The sequence below is a fragment of the Python bivittatus genome, unplaced genomic scaffold (assembly GCF_059951505.1).
Source record: "Python bivittatus isolate LINGU-HERP-01145 unplaced genomic scaffold, Pbiv_v1 ctg000560_np1212, whole genome shotgun sequence".
Taxonomy (NCBI): domain Eukaryota; kingdom Metazoa; phylum Chordata; class Lepidosauria; order Squamata; family Pythonidae; genus Python; species Python bivittatus.
The window spans coordinates 6,348,627-6,362,742 of record NW_028277083.1 but is presented as its reverse complement, the minus strand read 5'-3'; the positions used below and the strand labels follow the sequence as shown (position 1 = coordinate 6,362,742).

The 14,116-nt window shown below is 46.3% G+C and overlaps 1 protein-coding gene across 2 annotated transcripts in view; it reads left to right on the top strand.

The window, feature by feature from the left end:
• Window positions 1–4,389: 4,389 nt before the first annotated feature.
• Window positions 4,390–14,116, top strand: part of CYTH3 (cytohesin 3) — a 54,344-nt gene continuing 44,617 nt past the window's right edge. The window contains exon 1 of one of the 2 annotated variants that reach the window (XR_015797421.1): window positions 4,390–4,722. Coding sequence is in view for 1 of the 2 variants with exons in the window: in XM_088148073.1 (XP_088004199.1) it covers window positions 4,695–4,722 (28 nt within the window). In the remaining variant the exon portion in view is untranslated. The remainder of the gene's footprint in view (window positions 4,723–14,116) is intronic. The other variant, XM_088148073.1, reaches the window with a different exon arrangement.

The window sequence follows — 14,116 nt, the reverse complement described above, 5'->3', positions numbered from 1 at the left end:
AGTACTGTGATATGTATGTGAAATTTTCTTTGGTTAATTAGGTTAGTATAATGAAGATACTTGAAAAAAATGTTTCCAGGAGATGTGAGGGGCACAGCCCAAGCAGTTTTTAGAAGAATCTGAGAACTTGAGCAGCACGTAGGTGGGTTACTGAGGCCACAAAACCACAGTTAGAAAATAGCGTGTGAACATGGACTAAAGATCCCCCACGTCTTAACCTCTGCAGACGGCTGATTCACTGCTGGAGCGCAATGCACGATGTCAACGTCTGAACCTCTTTGCAGTCATGAAGGTTAGAAGTCAAGGCAGATGCCTCTAGTTCTACTGTTTTTAATGTGCAAAACAGTGAGCAGTGCTAATTTTTGTAAAAAACAATATTTTGAGTAATTGTTTGGAAAAATTGCCTTGCCCCTCTTAGCAATGGTAACTTGTCCTGTTCTAAAGAAAAATGGCCTCATCTTATTCCTGCTTCTGTTTGGAAATTCAACCTCACCAGACGTCACTCAGGATGTCATCTTTTTTCTTTTTCACACATAGGCTGAGGCTGTGACCGCCTCCATCCCTCGTGGTAAATGCATTTCTTTATTCGATTTATTCCATTCGGTTTAAAGAAGAAAATAAGACGGGCTCTCCAACCCTTTGCAGGGCCAAGGCGTTTGGAAATGTGCAGATCTCAACTGAATCTGGAGGATGGCTAAAACGGAACGCCGAAAAACCCTTCCTACTAGGGGCATCCAAAGAAAGGGTCAAAAAAGTCAAGATGGTGTCCACAACCATAGAGTTGCATCCTGCCCCCTTTTAATGTGCGACATGTTTGCAGGCATCATCTTAAGCTTTTGGACCCCCACCTCCATGGACATCCCTGTCCCTAATCGAGCAATTCAACAGAGGAATTCATCAACCCAAAAGTTGGTGATTTCCCTTCACTAGATGTGTTCAAGCAGAGACTGAACACATGTTGAGATTTTTTAATTTGAATTCCTGCCCCAACCAAGGAAGTTGCTCTTGATGGCTCAAAGGCAGCTTCTAATTCTATCGTTTTATTAAATATTGGCTGTTGCTTTCTTGCACGGAGAACTTGTATTATTCCTGTTCTGGCCAAAAAAGGGACATCAAAGCATCAAACGCATCCCTAACACCAAAAAAAAAAAAAAAAAAAGAGGACTTGAATAGGACTTCCTGGGGAAAATTCCTCATTTTAGGGTGTGTGTATGTGTGTTTAAATTCCTTTCTGTCTTTAATTCTTCTGTCTTTGGATGCGCCAGAAAGGTTGGGCAAGCCTTCTCTTCCACAACAAAATGAAAAATAGGAAAGGAAAAGTCCCATTTTCCTTTTTTTATTTAAAGCACCCGTTTGGGATAAAATAACCAAACCCAGCTTCGGTGTTAAGTCTTCCTAAACTTCAGCTGTGCAGTGCAATTCATCAGCAACGAAGAGACTGTAACATGGTCTTAATGAAGATTTTTTTGGTGCCATTTATTTACCCGAAATTAAAGCCTGGGATCAAATCATGACATGATGCCATTCAATCAACATATATATTATTAAATGATAATTTTGCTTTGGGGACCCCACCTTTAAAATTGGCATTCCCTTCCTTCTTCCATTACACAATGGAGCGCCGTTTCAACTGGCCTTATTTTTCCCTTACTGTTGACAGACATCTGGCTAATTCCTCAAAGCCGGCTCCCGCGTTGTAATAGGAACCTGACTTTTGATTATTCTTAACGAGAGTCTTTCTACCATTTTCTCGAGCTGGATGGGTGATGTGGGACGGAAGGACTTTTAGCGATTTGGAATGGCTTCTCACTCTGCACAGATACAGCAACGATGAGCATCTGCGAATAAGGGAGAGGCGAAATTGAAGTCGTCGTGGAGCACGTGAAAACCAGGCAGAATTAGAACTAGGTTTAGATGGCCTTCAGACAGCTTGAGGGGCAGGTGGGTCTGTAGACCCCATCTTGCTGCTCTAAATCAGGGTTCCTCAACCTTGGCAACTTTAAGACGGGTGGACTTCAACTCCCAGAATTCCCCAGCCAGCCAGGCTTGCTGGCTGGGGAATTCTGGGAGTTGAAGTCCACCCGTCTTAAGGTTGCCAAGGTTGAGGAACCTTGCTCTAAAGTATCTGAAGCAGAGAATGGTTAGTTCTTTTGCTCTTCTTCTGCTATTTAAGGATGAATTCTCCCATCATGGGGAGACTCACAAATTTCTTGACTGTCTTTGCCTCTCTGGGTCAACCTTACCAGGTGGACCAGACAAGAACCACAACCAGGTGGGCTAATTCTACTTTATTGTAAGGCGATGTTAATAGAATCTTGCCAGTCTGAAAGTGGATTCATGTATTTGATATCATGGCTTTCAAGTTCGTGTGAAACGTAATGCTGGAAGTCTGGATGCTAGGCCAGAATGCGAGAAGGAATCTTTGGTTCCCAAGACGCATTAAAGGGTCATGTTTGATTGTGGCTTACTGTAAAAATGAAGGTAACCATTTTTGATGAGAAGAGAGCCAGCGGTTAGTTGCCCAGTCGTTTAGTGGGCTGAAGGACCAGACAACTGGGTTCTCTGAGAAAGCCATGGTTAATTTGGCCACAGGTATGTATGTGGTGGGAACACAGATGGTCTGGGCTTTGGCTGTTGTGCATGTCCTATCAATGGTGGGTTCGGCGATTAATCATGGTTGAACAAATCATGACTTAGGGCAATATACAAATGTATCCAGGGTGTGATGAGGATGAGGATGAGGATGAGGAAGATGATATGATGCCCACCTTTTGGAACATCATCCCCCTGGAGATCCGATTGACCTTGACCCTGATGGTTTCCATAAGACCTTGAAGATGTGGTTTAGCCATCAGGGGTCCTGGGAGGGTCCTGGGAGGGCCTGTGCAGTGCCTGCGTGGATTGTCGTCGATGGATCTTGGAATACCTCGACTATAGGTTGTGTCATCTGGTTTTTACATTGTTTTACCTTGCTTTTTAAACCCTTGTTTTTGTCTTTTTTTTTTTAATTGCTTCGGCTGAGCGCCGAAGAATTGATGCCTTTGAACTGTGGTGCTGGAGAAGATTCTTAAGAGTCCCCTGGACTGCTAGGAGGTCAAACCAGTCAATCAACCCCGACTGCTCATTGGAAGGATTGATAATGAAGCTCAAGCTCAGATACTTTGGTCACCTAATGGGAAGAGAGGACTCTTTGGAAAAGACCCTGATGCTGGGAAAGATGGAAGGCAAAAGGAGAAGAGGACGGCAGAGGATGAGATGGCTAGATAGCATCACTGAAGCAATGAGCATGAAACTGAGCCAACTCTGGGAGGCAGTGAAGGGCAGGAAGGCCTGGCGCGATGCGGTTCATGGGGTCACGAAGAGTCGGACATGACTTAATGACTGACCAACAACAATTCTTGTGAGCCACCTAGAGCCATCTATTTGAGAAGGGCAGCTATATAAAATGAAATAGTATTTATCGTTTCATTTTATACAGCTGCCTATCTCTGAAATATTCTTATATCAGTAAAGAGAGGAGCAACATTATTTACCTGTGGTCGGTTTCCCAAAAATATTAAATATATTATAGAGGCCCAGATTCTTCATCTTCTTGGACTCTCCTTTTCCTTTTTTAGTAATGTTTTTAAATTGATGTTTTGTGTATTTATATATATATATTTATGGTTTTAATGTTTTGTGTGAGTCGCCCAGAGTTCCCCCACTGGGGGGAGATGGGTGGGGGAGAAATTTAATAAATAAATGAATGAATGAATGAATAAATAAATAAATAAATAAATAAATAAATAAATTTGCCTACAGTTTCGTCCTGTCATAGTAACAGTGATATAAGGGTTATGGATGATGGGATCAGGATGATAATGGAATAGCTGTCACAATAAAGTATTTACCTGGGCTTTCCCCCCAAGGAACAGTTGCCTCCTGTTTCTTCCCAAAACAGTAATCACAGTGAAACTAGTGATATAAGGATTACGTTGGTGAGGATGCTAATAATAATAATAATTAAAAAAATAATAATAATAGTAGAAGAGCAGCCATGAAACATTATTTCCCTGTGCTTTTTCCCCAAATGACGTTTCCCTGCGGTTTCTCCCCCTAATAACAATTGTGATTCCGCATAAGGCTTACGGATGATGACCCTGATGGGGGCAATAATAAAAATGTTCCGTGTCCCTTTCCCCAAATAGCGTTTCCCTGCAGCGCCTTCCCGTGAGAGTCATCGCGACCATCAGAAGGGTCGCGGAGGGGGGGCGGAGGCGCTAACCTGCCCCGCCCGCGTCGCCTTGGGGCGCCCCGTCGGGCCGGGGTCCCCCGGGGTGCCCCCTCGCGGCCGCTTCCAGGCTTGCCCCGGCGCGCCCCCATCCTCTGGCAGCCGGGCGGCGGTGGCGGCGGCGGCGGCTGCTCCGGGCAGGGCTGGGCAGAGGAGCGCGGCCGAGGCGAGGCGAGGCGAGGCGTCCCCCGCCCATTTCCGCGGGGACGGCACCGGGTCATATGAGTCGGCCGGGCGGGCGGGCCGAGCCAGCGGCGACGGCGACAGCAGCAGCGGCAGCAGCTGCAACAGCTGCAGCAGCTGCCAGCGCGGCGGCGGCGATCGCGAGCGCGGGGTCCGCGGAGCGTCCCGGGCGCGGAGGGGCGGCGGAGCGGCGGCTGCCTCGGGGCTGCTCCGGGGGCGACGCCCGCCGCGCTGCCCCGCCATGGACGAAGACGGCGGCGGCGGAAGCGGTGAGCAAGGCCGGCGGCGGCCGGAGCTGCCTCCGGCCGGGGCAGCCGCTCCGGCCGGGCGTCCGCGGAAAGGGGAGGGGGAGATGGAAGGCGTTTGCCCCCGCGCCGGGGCCGGGCGAGAGCGCCTCTGAGCGCGTGCAGAGGGGCTCCCCGACTCTTCGGGGTCCGTCTGGGGGGCGCCTCTTTGGGGGGCTGGGGAGGAGGAGGCCGGGCCAGGCGGCGTCCCCGGAGGGGGGCGGCAGGGGAGGGCCCTCCGCTTTGGGAATCGCGCGAGCGGGCTCGCGAACACGCCTCGGCCCGTCCCCACGATCCGCCGTGGCCGCGGTGCGAAAGACCAGCCAAAGCACTTGCGCGGGTTTAGGGTTAACCTTGGTTGCGGGCGGGCGGGCGGGGGGGGGCTCTGTGGTGGGACGCACACTTGCGCGCACACACACACACACACGCACCCACCCCGTATGGCAAGGGTGTGATTCCGCCGTGTCACGGGCAAAGCTGGATAAATGTCTTATCTCAGCAAAGTCAGAACAGGACAGGCTGACTGGCGTCCTCTGGCCTCCGGTGCCGCCTGTGCCAACCTCCAGCCACCCTGTCCCGGGATCAGGGATGATGGGAGCTGGAGTCCAGCTGCAGTCCCAGTGCCCCTGGCATCCTGCTGGGTGCACGGAGATTGTTGCAGACTTGATAATATTTGGTGCCTGCCATGAATAGTTTTATGCAAAGCAAAGTGGAGGTTTTAATGGGCATGACTGTCTAAACCCCAGTGCATGTTGGTTCCTCTCATGCCGTTGGTCTGAGCCCTAGATTCGAAACCCCCAAATTCTGTTCTTACCCCAACCTGTCTTTATTTCTGTCCATGGAAGGACTTGGAGCCAGATCTCTTAGTTTATATATTTATTTTCTTTGTCAATTCTGTGTGTGTGATTTCCGACTTCTCAAAGTTAAACTTACTCACCTCTGATACCCTCGGCTGTCCGAATTTCTGGTTCTGCTTCATTGAAAAGCGAAGCCCTTGGTTGATTAAGGATCAGCTGGATTTGCAGTCGCAGGTGAACGAAGGGCAGGGTCCTCGTGCTTTAGATAAGCCAGCTTGAAAAATGAATAATAACTAGGCCTTTTCTCTGGCATTCCTTCTCCTGTTGGTATTGAGTATTCTGTTGGCCATTATCAGGGATAAAATGAAGTTTGGCCTTTGTTCTCCTGAATGGCCAGAGTTGCCTCACCGCAGTTTCACTCCAATTTCACGTGTTTTAAAAAACACAACTGCCTCTGAACAAATAGGCGGCTGTGTTAAAGAACAACCCTTCCCCTGGATTTGCATGACATCCTAAACCCAAAACAACCTTCCTTCCTCGGCCTAACATCAAAGCCTTGCATAATCCATATTTTTGAGGTCGGATCTGGTTTTTCAATTCCTAGCTGAGGATAAAAGGACCGGTAGTCCTGCACATCTGGAAGAGCAGAGACGGCTGGATCTACCTCTGGGGAAGTTCTGGTCTGGGATCCAGCCGTCTCTGTACTTCCAGATGTGCAGGACTACAGATCCTTTTAAGCTCTCTTTTCCTATCTGTCCAGGCAGAGATTGCCCTAAAACTGTTGCAACTGAGGGTGTCTGCAAGGCTGAGTCAAAAAAGTCAAGATGGCGATGCCTGGTTGCAGGATTCGAGCCCACCCTCCCATCCCAGCCTTTCCTTCTCATCTTTGCAATGTCAATATCCCCATTCAAGCTCGCCTTTGGACGCCTTTGGCTTTCAAGCATCACCCTCTTCTGCCGTTCACCGCCCCGCACTTGCCCCCAGTTGGCTTTCTTCGGATGGGGGGGCCAAGGACCCCTGTTTCCAGACGCCTCTTGTTATAAAGAAGCAGCTTGTTGGAAGGGACGCTGCCACGGACTGGGACTTTCTGACGGGAGACGGGAGTCCTGTGTGCCAATTCAGAATCGGGCAGCTCCATTCACCGTGGAGGACAATTAGGAGCTCTGTTTTATCCTGCAACCTCACTTATGGATTTCTCCCCCTGCCCTGCGTTTCCCCCTGAAAGGTCAACTGTTTCTGAAAAGAAGGCAAATGAAAGCTTAGTTGTTTGGGGGTTGTGCCCATGGTTGGAAAAAGCCATGAATGCATGCATGATTCGGGCTGGATATAAAGATTCTATAGAAAGGGAGAAAGGTGGCCGTGGGGCCATCGGAGCCCGATGGAGCCCGAGGTTGCTGCTTTCGCACGGTTGGTTCGTGCTGATGGTATCACTGCCAACCATAAATGGTTGCTTCTTGTTTCCTGACATAGGGCAACCATTGTCTGTCTTTGGTGCGGTTGCCGGATGGATGTGCCCAAAAGACGTCATTTCCTCTGCGGTGGCCAACCACTGTTCCAGTTTGCACATCTTACAAAGCCAGGGTTGGTTTAACCGTGATTTGTTCCATAGGCCATCATGTGACTTGTTAGGCTTTGCACTTAGGGGTTGTGTAAAGGCCACCCGGTTGAGTTGTAAACCAGGGTTTATGACTTTAGGTGGTACATGAACCCAACCGTGGTGGATCCCCTCATAAGGTTTGCTTAAAACAAACAGTGGCTTAGTGTGAAGCGTGAACTGAGCTGGTGTGTGACAGTGGCTTCATTTACACATTGCACTAAGCCAGTGTTTCTCAACCTCGGCAACTTTAAGATGTGTGGACTTCAACTCCCAGAATTCCCCAGCCAGCATGGGAGTTGAAGTCCACACATCTTAAAGTTGCCGAGGTTGAGAAACACTGCGCGAAGCCATCAGGGTCTGGCTGAGTATCTTGCCCTAATGCAGTCAATTTGGCTTATAAACCATGGTTTCTGGCTCAACATACGAACCTGGCCTGTTGGGACACATTCCCGATGGTCTTGGTTATTGAGCGTGCAGACTCCATCACTGTGCTTTCATGTTGCAGAATCTGATTTGGCTTCGTGGCTGTCTTTAAGCGCAGCCAGAATCGCTGGAGGCTTCTCCAGGTTTCCATAGGCATTTACTGAAATGTTTGTAAACAGCTCTCATAATCCAAACAGGACGTTGGTGTATCTTCAGGACCTCGTTGGCGGTATGCCTGGCTGTGGAGTTATTTCCGTGTTTGAATTTCAGGTGGCAATTTCAGCCCAAACATGGGGGGCTGGCTCTGGTTCAGTGGTATATTGGGTTAATCCAAGTTGAACCTAATTAGCTTTAGAGATGATCAGTCAGGGTCAGATTCTTTTCCTTGCACAGTACGGTGTTTCATGTTCAAGTGTCTAATGTTATTCAATTTAAACATTTATATGTTTGGGCCTAGTTGGAGTCCTAGGAGGTTGGTTTCTCGGTCGTGGTCATTTCCTTAGTGTACTAGGCAACATCATTTGGACCTAAGGGGCAAGGCTTTGGGCAGGCGTGGTCGCCATCTTGACTTTTTTGCCCCCTGCGGACCCCTCCCTCTGCAGCCCCCAAACCAAGCTTGGAGAAGAACTCCTGCACTACACCGTGCCAACTCTGAGCTGCAGAGTTTGGCTCCCATTGCAAAAGTTTGTCTTGAAATGAAAGGTAGAGATGTATAATTTAAATGCCATTTTAATAGGTACGATAGAAAGGTATGCACTGAGCCTTGAAACTTTTCCAAGGCGCATGAGTAATTGTTGGGTTATGACTACAAGCATCCAATGTAAGAAACCAGAGTTTCTTACTGTGGGTGTGGTGCATTTATCTTGAGAAGAAGAGGAAAACATGCAAGGATGAATCAATGCCATGTAGCAAGGAGTCTATAAACAAGCAGGGCTTCCATAGATATCTCTCAGCATCTATTTCCCCAGCTGTTCAGGCAGCTGCAGATGTGGAAGGGTTCCTCTGGAAAAAAAGCAAAAATCATAGTGTCGCTTTAAGACTTGTTCATCTGCCACAAAACTGGGGGGCCAAGAAGGACCAGAAGAGGTCCTGAATTAGCAATCACAACAAGGAAGCTGAACTTTCCATATTTAAAATACTTTGGTAGGTGGGGCGCTCCAGGTTTAAAAATAATAACAGGTCGATGTACGGTGCCACTTGCCGAGTTTAAACCAAGAATGTGGCGCTATGGAAAAATTGGTTGCCTCTACTGCAAGCTGAGTTTTCAGAACAGGCTAAGAAAGGTGGATGGTTTGATGGTCACAGCTATTGTGGTTTGCAAATTGTGGTTTGGGCTTTGCCTAAGGCAGTGTTGTCCAAACTTGGCCACTTTAAGATGAGTGGACTTCAACTCCCAGAATTCCCCAGCCAGCCATGCTGGCTGGGGAATTCTGGGAGTTGAAGTCCACTCATCTTAAAGTGGCCAAGTTTGGACAACACTGGCCTCAGGTGTCCACCTGGTAGTTCATTCAATAAACCAGGGTTAAACAAAACAAGGGTTAGTATGATATGACTCAGTTCACAATTGCATCCAGCTATGGTTTTAACCACCCAACCCTGTTGACTAAGCCTTTTGGTTAGGCCAGAAATGTGACCTACCAAGTTGAGTGACTGCGTTTGCTCAGCATAAAGGTACAGCTTAGGGTGGTGTCGGAACCCAGTCAAAGGGTTGAAAAGTCAGCATACCAGATCCAAGAGGGAAGGGAGATTTTCAAGTAATGTTAGTTAATCTTGGGCTGAGAGTTTCTCCATTCTTGACCTTCTCCAAGTATAAAGCTCTGTTGCTTCAAAATTCACTTGGTGTTGTTAGTGACTCCAGTTGGTAGACTTCATCATGTCTGCAAAATGACCCAGTTGGTGTCGGGTGTCCAATTAAGCGCGTTGGACCAAGAGACATGTTCCTTTTGGTGTGAGAAAGTCCACCAGTAAAATACCCACAGGGGTCCGTCTTTAGCCGCTTTTATGAAAACGTCTGAAGATGCTCCTTAGATAAAACGTTTCATGAGACCGAAGGAACCTAAGATGCTACAGGAAAAGCCGAGGCCCAGGGAGAATTGAGAGATCTTTTGTCTCGCCTCTCTTAAGTGTTGCAAAGCTGACAAATAAAGCCTCTTGATGTGGTTTCCTTTAATTTTCACAGTTCATTCAAATGTCCTAATATGCATACGCACATACCCACACTTTGATGTACTCCTCCCCATGTTCTCTTCATGCTTTCTGCATGAAGTCTGCCCTTTCATTTTACAGAGCGGTGGTCCTTGATGTTCATGACAGGTAGTCCCGGGTTAAGGACAACCAGCTTTGGATGCTTGCTTCCCTCCCTCCCTCCCTCCCTCCCTCCCTCTTTCTTTCTTTCTTTCTTTCTTTCTTTCTTTCTTTCTTTCTTTCTTTCTTTCTTTCTTTTTCTTTCTCTCTCTCTCTCTCTCTCTCTTCTTTCTTTCTCTCTCTCTCTCTCTCCTCTTTCTCCTTCTCCTTCTCCTTCTCCTTCTCCTTCTCCTTCTCCTTCTCCTTCTCCTTCTCCTTCTCCTTCTCCTTCTCCTTCTCCTTCTGCTTCTCCTTCTGCTTCTCCTTCTGCTTCTCCTTCTCCTTCTCCTTCTCCTTCTCCTTCTCCTTCTGCTTCTCCTCCTCCTTCTCCTCCTCCTTCTCCTTCTCCTCCTCCTTCTCCTTCTCCTTCTCCTTCTCCTTCTCCTTCTCCTTCTCCTTCTCCTTCTCCTTCTCCTTCTGCTTCTCCTCCTTCCTTCCTTCCTTCCTTCCTTCCTTCCTTCCTTCCTTCCTTCCTTCCTTCCTTTCTTTCTTTCTTTCTTTCTTTCTCTTAAAATGGCAAGCAAGGGATTTGTTTTCAGAACCAAACGCCACCCTGACACTGAGTAAGAACACTTCCTGAATTCAGATTCCTTGTATAATATGGCCTCAGTGATCCAGTATCCTGCACATCCTTCATTTATTTATTTTTGCTTGCTTGAAACAGAGACTCAACTGCAGCTGCTTTGGGGAACTTGTTCTCTTTTCTTCCCTTTTTAAAATAAATACGGCATTTGTTTATGAATCGTCTGTGTCATCCGAAACTTCTTCAGCTTTATTTATTTATTGGTGGTTCTTTTGCACTCTTGAATGGGGGGGGGGTTGGTTCTTCATGTAAAAAAGAAAGAATGAGGATTTTTAAACACAGCAATGGGAAACTGCAAAGGGTATAAAGAGATGCTATTTTTGGAAGAAGATGCTCTTAAGGGCAGAAGAAATAGGTCTGGTTGATACAGAACGGGAATGGTGCCGGGGATGTTCCCGGGGGAGTAAAAAAAAATCAATTGCACAATCAATGGCTTGCTTTTTTGTGGGTGTAGCATGTGCAATGCACATGAAAAACAAGTGGGGCTTTAGTTGCACAGACATGGGTGCTCTCTTGATTTTTTTTTTTTAATTTTTCCTTGTGGAAAAAGGGTATGACACCCTTTAGTTCGCTTGTTTTGCTTCATATGTTGGCTGAATCCAGCCCTTGTGGCTTAATCAACAAACCATGGATAACACAACCATGGTCTAGTCTGATGGATAAGCCAGGCCATTGAACTGAGTGCTAAAGACCCATTTGGGTGGCTTATTTCTGGCTTCTGTTGTGCATTCTAACCATTTTAGTTTACAGAAGCCATAGTTTATGACTTAGCACCGTCTGCGAACATAGTCAGCGGTGGTTTATTTAGCACACGATGCCAGGGGTGTCTCCAGGGTGCAGTCAAAAAAGTCAAGATGGTGGCCCTGATGGTGCTCTGGAAGCTCCACTGGTTTTTTTATGTGCTCACCAAATTCCGACATAGGGTTGCATTTGAATATGGCCCCAGTGCAGAGAACATGCCTTGAATTAGTCAAATTAATGTTAAATAATTCACGCTAAACCCTTGGTATAGCATTTTTGTGTGCAGAAAAAGGCTAACGTCCCCAAATCCAAAACTATACACCCCCATCAACACGTTTTGCCACCTTTCGATGTTGTGTTCAGTTGTCTTGTTGACTTGAGCTGGAGAATGATGGAGCGGCAGAGAAGAAGAGCGGGTTTGTTGTTGCTGAAGGATCAGTGTTAGTTAATAAGGAGGTCACTAAGCTTTTTGCTAGCTTGTCAACACAGTACAGAGTTTGGGTGTCTGATATGGTGTGTGAGACACCCAGGTAAGCAGACCGGAGATGAGAAAACATTTGTCGGCTTCATCTCTTGCCAACAACCGTCCTTTCTTGGACTGCGGAGACATCTACAGAAGAACCATGCCTGATGTAATATGCATACATATGCACAGGGTAAGGAAAAGTTTGCAGCGGCAGCTTAAATGTTGGCGTGTCCTGTTTCTGAGTGATTCACCTTGCAGCTTGGACCTCCTCCTTTCCCCCGTGACCACCCCTATTAATCTCTGCCTTTTTACTTAGACATTTGACATCCCTGTTCCCCCACTTGAGCTAACAGATGCTCCATAAAGCAAAATGTTGTTTGGCACCGCTGCGTTTTCTTTTTCTTGGCAGCAGACACACACCATTCACGAGAAAGCCATGTGTGCGTCGGGTTTTTGGTCTTCTTTTTTGCTGCTCCTTGGAGAGTCACCCGAAGAAGGAAATAGCTCAACCTGTTTAGTTGCTATGAAGTACAAAGACTCGTATTTATGTCTTGGGTGAACATCTGTGTTGGGTTTATTCGGTTTCCTTTTGGAGGTTCTCGAAACTTTGTGGTGTGATGTTCTAAGTGTTCCTTTAAAAAACCCCAACAAAGCATCAACGCGATTGCATCCAGTTGGACTCTCTTCTGGCCAACATCTCTTAAGTGGTGCTTAATGGACGCTGAAACTGAGGGTGAACAGCTTTCAGGAAGAGCAAAGGAAAAGAGCAGAGTAAGAGCCCAGATGACATGGTTTGTTCAGCTTTCTCTTCTCATGGTGGCCAATCCACTGGGTGTTGTGGGAAGCCCAGGAGACAGGATGTAAATTCAGGAACACCCTTCTCCTTGCGTTCACCAGCAGCTGTTATTCAGGAATATGCCACCTTTGATACTAGAAGTTCCATGGTCTGATCTAGGAGGAGATGAATTGTTAAGAGAAGAACAAGCTAGCATTCCCAGTTTGCACATGATTTAAGGATGCTGGCTTATTCTTCTCTTAACAGTTCACCTCCAAGTTCTGAACAGCATTCACAAGATGGACACTCCGTCTCTAATTTATTGAAGGGCAGAACGTGCATGTTCGGAGTGCTGTTTCATTCAAAACGAAGCCAGTCAGAAGTCAGCATTGAATGGTGTAGAGTCAGGAAGATGACCTTGATGGAAATATGCAGGAACCTTTACCTAAGCAAAAGGGGCAGAAACATGTTTTAAATCCCGAGCGATGAGATAACATTCGGAAGTGGCTCAGACAGACGCCTCCCTGATTTAATGAAATATAAGAAGGGGGAGGAGATGCAGCACAATCAGGATTGCAAAATTCTGTTTTTATAGCCAATCTCAGTAGAAGAGATTTACCGTAGAGCTGATTTTCTGGTATGGTCTACTAAGTGGGCTGACATATATTTTTTCATGCACGAAGAAGCTCTGTGCAGAGAAGTGAACTTTGTATTATTCGCAGGTGTTTGTTTGGAATGCACACTCTGTGCATACAAGGAGTAATCGTATCACAAGAACACGTGGGCAATACTGGTTAGTACATTTTCTTCCACCATGGTACAAACGTAGGAAAAAATAAGTGGGTGTGATCAGTACTTAGAAGACTATTGAACACCCCCTCCACAAGTGGAATCTGTTATCAGATTAAAATGTGATCTTCTTTTACTGCCTTCCCTTGTTGATGTCTGAATGTAGATTTTGCCCTTATCCTGTCCCATGGGATCAACTTTCAATTCTTAGCTGATCTATAATGAGAATTCCTTTGAGCGTAGGCAAGTATTTTCAAGTTTAGAATGTGTGTATCTGTAGGGAGAGTGATCCTACACGTTTTTTATTTTTATTGGTTTGGGTTTTTTTTAATGTTTGTATTTTTGATGTATAATGTCTGTTTTACAGGGGACATCGTGTTACTATTTTCTCGATTTGTTTGTCATTCTTGACGTTGGTTAAAGTATGTACTTGTGACAAACTCATTTGGATTTGCCTAATAATTGGAGTGCAATTTTTTGAGACACTTTCCCATTTCTCCTCAGCTTTTGACATCTTTTATAAAAGGGTCCCTTGCAAATATTCTAAGCAACTGAAATATTTTAGAGTCGGTAATTGCAGGAAAAGCAGTTTTCTTGCATCTGCGTCTTGAATTTCAGGACATGAACCTAGAAATTCTGTATCCTTAGCCTTGTAGACTAAAATTTTCTTTCTGAACGAAAGCAAATATTCTCAGATTTCTAGTCTCCCACTGGCCCTTTTGGGTGCAGTTGTTTCTATAACTAAATATAACAGCTGCTTAAGTTTCTCATTAATGGCTAAGAGCAGCTTTGATCGTTTTTGAAGCCCAGGTTGAAAAGTGTAGATGGTTGAGATGATTTTTGCATCCTGAATATGAAAATACTC